The sequence below is a fragment of the Cavia porcellus genome, unplaced genomic scaffold (assembly GCF_034190915.1).
Source record: "Cavia porcellus strain 051 isolate PalLab524CR breed Dunkin Hartley unplaced genomic scaffold, mCavPor4.1 scaffold_7, whole genome shotgun sequence".
In the NCBI taxonomy this organism is placed as follows: Eukaryota; Metazoa; Chordata; class Mammalia; order Rodentia; family Caviidae; genus Cavia; species Cavia porcellus.
In genome coordinates this window covers 44,415,174-44,419,987 of record NW_026947490.1, presented here as the reverse complement: position 1 = coordinate 44,419,987, position 4,814 = coordinate 44,415,174, and the positions used below count along the sequence as shown (strand labels likewise).

Sequence of the window (4,814 nt, the reverse complement as noted above, 5' to 3'; positions counted from 1 at the left end):
CTCCGCTATAAAGAATGATCACATTGAGATATTTATAAATAAATGCACGCAACTTGAGACCATACACATAAGCAAAATAAATCAAACTCAATTGTATAAATACCATATAGTCTCCCGAGTATAAGAAATGGTAAGAGCATATAAGACTTTATGGTAATCATGATTCCCCATTCCATTGCTTTGAAGCCTTACGATGTTGGCATTCATTAGTTGGAATGATTTTATCCTGTGATTTTATTATCTGTGATAGTATGAAGAGCTATTTTGAAGAAAATAAGGCATTATAATAGCCAGTACTGATTTAATATCCTACTCGGAAGTCCTAACATGCTTTTGTTCTTCTGTTTCCATTGGTTCTACCATGTTGTATCTTACTGAATTTTATTATGTGTGATAGTATAAAGAAATTTTCTATGGAAAATGAGATAACAGAGTGGCCATTGTTCATTTTTTGTGATTTGGTTCTGCATGCCCTGTAATATTTTCACTCTCTTGAATGGTTTTATACAATTTTGTTGGGTTTGATACTACTGCATATGAAGTTATGCTCAACTATTTCAAAGAAAAAGACATTATGGTTGTTACTGTTAATTACGAGTTGTCTTGTGGTGAAATACTGTGTGGCATGAATTGTCCTGTTCTGATTTGCTTTGTTATGTCTTCTTTTGTCTTAATCTCTTTAAAATAAAAAAAAATTTAAAAAGAGATGAGGAGACAAATTGATGGAGGCGGGGGAAGAGGAAAGACAGATGGAAAGAACTCACCAGCACTTCCCAAAACAAAACACGAGACCTGTCAGAAAAGCCAGGGCCACTGTCACGGCCACCATGATCCAATCCCGGGAACTGTGATACTCTGTGGATTCTGTGGGCAACCAAGGGTGTTATTTCAGATTCATCTCATTTTACCCTAACCCTTCTATTTCTGAGGATTAGCCTAGGTTACTTTTATTCAACTGAGTGTCCACCACATCATTCTCTTTTTTCCCTCTTCTTTTCACTCATTCTGTCTCCAGTAACTGATCTTTCAACTACCTCACAACATCCTTCTGCATCTATGAGTCCCTCATTTTTAACTCTCCTATTCTTTGGATTACATATTTGTTTTCTTTTTGGACTTGGATTCTCTGAAATCCAAAATACTTTCAGCTGGCCCTCCTCTTTGTTTGAAGACCTCCTCTTCCAGTCTCCACCTGAGCCCCGTCTTTTCTCACCCCAGTGGAGGACGATGTCCTGCCCTCCCAGGCTGCTGTGCTTCACTCGGCAAGACAGCCCAGCAGCCTCCTCAGCTGCAACATCCAGGGTCGCTAGAAGATACCACGTGTCATCAGCATTAGGCAGGACATCCCTTCTCTGAGTTTCAGGCTGCTCCTGCTCATTCCGCATCCACATCACCCACACAGGCTTTGGATGGAAGCCAGAGACGTGGCACACCAGCCGCAGATGGCCAGGTCTAGAGCTGGGTGCACTGGACAGCCAGACATCAGGCCTTTCTACAAAGGACAGAAAGATGTTTAATTAAAGACTGGAACAGAGACTTAGAATTCAGATCTCCATGTCACAGATAGAAGTATCTTTCCTGCTTCTGGAAATCTGGCGTTAATAGTTTTCTATATTTTGATTCTTTTTTATCCTCAAATAGAAAGAGAAAGCATGATTGTGTAATAGAAAATTTTTGGAGAAAAGTTATACAACTGACCTTGTCTCTGGAAATGAGCCTTCCCGGCATCAAGAAGACTCAAGATGAAACGAGGGCAGACATCACTGATTAGCCTATGAATTAGTCCCTTGACTCTTCAGTGATGACTGATTTTTTTGCAGACAGCCTGAGCCTTTTGCCCACCATTTGGAGATGGTGACGAGGAATTGTTTTGCAAGCTCAGAAAATCAGATCCTTGATAAGCTATCTGGTAGAAACCTTCTATAGAATTTCCAGACTGCAGCTCACAGCCGGTTGCCAACTGCAATTCAACGGGGTCTCAGGAAGAAAGGTTATGAATTAGAAGGAAGAGGACAAAATAAAGCGAGTGGCCACAAGAAACAGAGGAGAGAATTTAGGGGGTTGAAAGGAAAGGAACATCAGAGATTCAGAGTAAAAGAAATTAGTAGGGGTTGGTGGTGGAGGAAAAAATTAATATCATGAGGAAAGGGACCAATTCAATGAAGGTGACATGAGTGGTGGAGGAGGATTTAGTGTGAGAGTGCTGAGATCATAATAAGCTACGTGGATGGGGTGCAATGTTTACAACAGCTGCACAGAAAGAGAATGCCAAAGAGATTGAGTAGGAGAAAAAAATCACATTTTAAGGAATCAATAACAATGAGAAAACTGAAGATACCTAATCAGAAGCTAAGAGAGTGTGACCAAAGGATATTTGTGAGGAAAGACTGTAAAACACAACCCCACAATCAATGAAAGAAGTGTTCCAAAATACCAGCAGATCAAAGTTTTTGATGAATCATGGACTGTGTTTGAGCACACACCCAGAGTATGTGGTTTTACATTTATGCTAGAGAGAGAGAGGAGTTAAGATGCAGAGTAGTAGCCTATTCTTAAAAGAATACAAAAACACATACACTCCAACCCCTCCCTCCGTTCTTTCACCCAAGGAGAGAAGAACTGAACTCACATTTAAATTGAAATGCAATTATATCTGTACGAAATGCAACGAAGCTCCTTTGAATAAACTTTTCCAGTTTGGGCCACTCCTTGCTGATATTGCCTCTGGACCAGGGATACAAGAAAATTATGGTTCCAGAGCTGCTGTTCCATCTGTGAATCTGCAAGTCATCCAACCATCCTGAAACCAGATGTTGTGCTGAGGAGTGGTTGTAAAAGGATGAGGTCCAGGTAACTTGGAAAGTGACTGGTGCCTTGATCCTTGTTGGGAAAAAGAGGCAGAAAGATAGACAGACATTCAGAAGGAAAGAGTGAGGAAACAAAGGTATCACAGTAGAACTCAGAACTATCGTTGTCTAAGCAAGACATTGCTGCCACAGGGTCCCCTGGTTTATCAATCCCTTTTAGAAGAGCACAGAGACCTAAAGTCAGAGATACTCACACTGGAACTCTGAGTGTGCAGGAATACTCAGCTGGCACTCTTATTTCCCAGATATACATGAGTGGAACTACCAACACACACACATACACACTGTGCAGTCATTGAAAAGGTACAAGTTCTTACCAGCTTGATTGTCACTGCCTGCGATGAAAGCAGCATGCAACAGGAGTAGCAGAAACAGCATGGCACTTGCAGACATTGTTAGTTTCTCTCAGAAAACCTGGCCTTTGTTTTCTGTTCCAAACAAACCTACTCCCAATATTATGCTTCTGACTTCCTTCTCCAACTAATAGACAAATTTGTTGTCTAAGACAAATAAAATCCGGTCCTTCCCAAAACCTTGAGCCTCCCACTCAATTGCTCATTTCCTCTCTGCTTCTGACTCTTCATTCAGGCTTCTTCTCTCTTGGATACCAACTTCCATTCTGCTCGCGTTCCTCTAGTCTAATTACTATGGACAAGAGTTATGTGCCCTTGAAAAATTACTTTATAACTGGGGATATTTTATTTCAAGCTGGAGAAAAAGATCGAAGTGCATTTGCTAATTTTCTGTCATCTCACCCCTTTGAATTATTTCCCTTTGTACTGTTTTTCCTGCCTCATCCTCTGCCCCTCCAAGTCTACATCTCTGACTTAGCACTATTTCCTTTATTTACATCATTGTAATGTAAATGCCTCTCCAGCATTTGTTGTTGTTGGTTTTTAAACTAGCAACACTTAATGGACATTTGCCCAGTAAGATAGTGAATTGGCTTAAGGTTTAGTTCTGTACTGTTATTATATTTAGTATTATATTTAGTACCATCATTGTTAGATCTTGAGTTGGCTTACGGGTTAGTTCTGTACTGTTATTGTACTGTATTCCCACACAAAAGAGTACCTGTTGAGTTGAGAACATTTAGATTTCTTGAGTGGGTGCATGTATTCAGCTTATGCCGCTAATTATTATTTTTATTTATAGAGGGCATCTTCAAAATAAAATTTATAAGGAATAAAGTTTACTTGTAATCCCATATAAAGAAATGAAAGTTGGGGATATAGCTTAGTGGCACAATCCTTGAGTTGGATTCCTGACCCAGAAAATTTAAAAAGGCCAGAGATTTAGCTCAGCAGCACAGCACCTACCTGGCAAGCCCGAAGTCATGATTTAGATCTGCAGTACCAAGGAAGAAAGAAAGAAAGAAAGAAAGAAAGAAAGAAAGAAAGAAAGAAAGAAAGAAAGAAAGAAAGAAAGAAAGAACCTTAGTTTTATTTAGGGTACTAAATAAAACTAAATAAAGATAACATAGAGGTACTGTAAATATTCTGTTACTTATATACCAATTTAGTGAAAACTCATGAAAGATAAAATTAATGGGGTATTCAGAAGTCTGTTATCCAGGATTCCCTTCTCTAATTCCTACTTGAATGTTCCATGGCTGTCTCCATCTGAAATTTGTTTCTGTTGGGTAAGTTTGCCTTCCTTGATCATGGTGTTTATAACTGTGTAAAGCTCTGAAATAGTTTCATTATTTCTAGAAATATGTTTTTTCTGTTTATTTGTTAATCCATGGTTTAAAACAAAATAAATTATTCCAAGAAAATTTAGGAAAGAGAATAATTTTTTGCAAAGTTAAAATGAGGCTGCATAAGTCTGAGCAGCTAACTTTTATGAAGCAGGGCTGGTGATACAGCTTAGAGGCACAGTGCCTGCCTGGGAAGTACAAGACCCTGAGCTCAATTCCCAGAAGCAAAATAACAATAACAATAATAA

General features: G+C 39.1%; 1 protein-coding gene across 1 annotated transcript; it reads right to left on the bottom strand.

Annotated features, from left to right (window-relative positions):
- Positions 1-760: 760 nt before the first annotated feature.
- LOC134477094 (T-cell surface glycoprotein CD1a-like) lies at positions 761-4,532 on the bottom strand. Its single transcript, XM_063254054.1, is given in 5 exon segments — positions 761-855; positions 1,214-1,492; positions 1,699-1,977; positions 2,630-2,880; positions 4,465-4,532. Coding segments are annotated over 5 exon segments (972 nt in total).
- Positions 4,533-4,814: the final 282 nt, after the last annotated feature.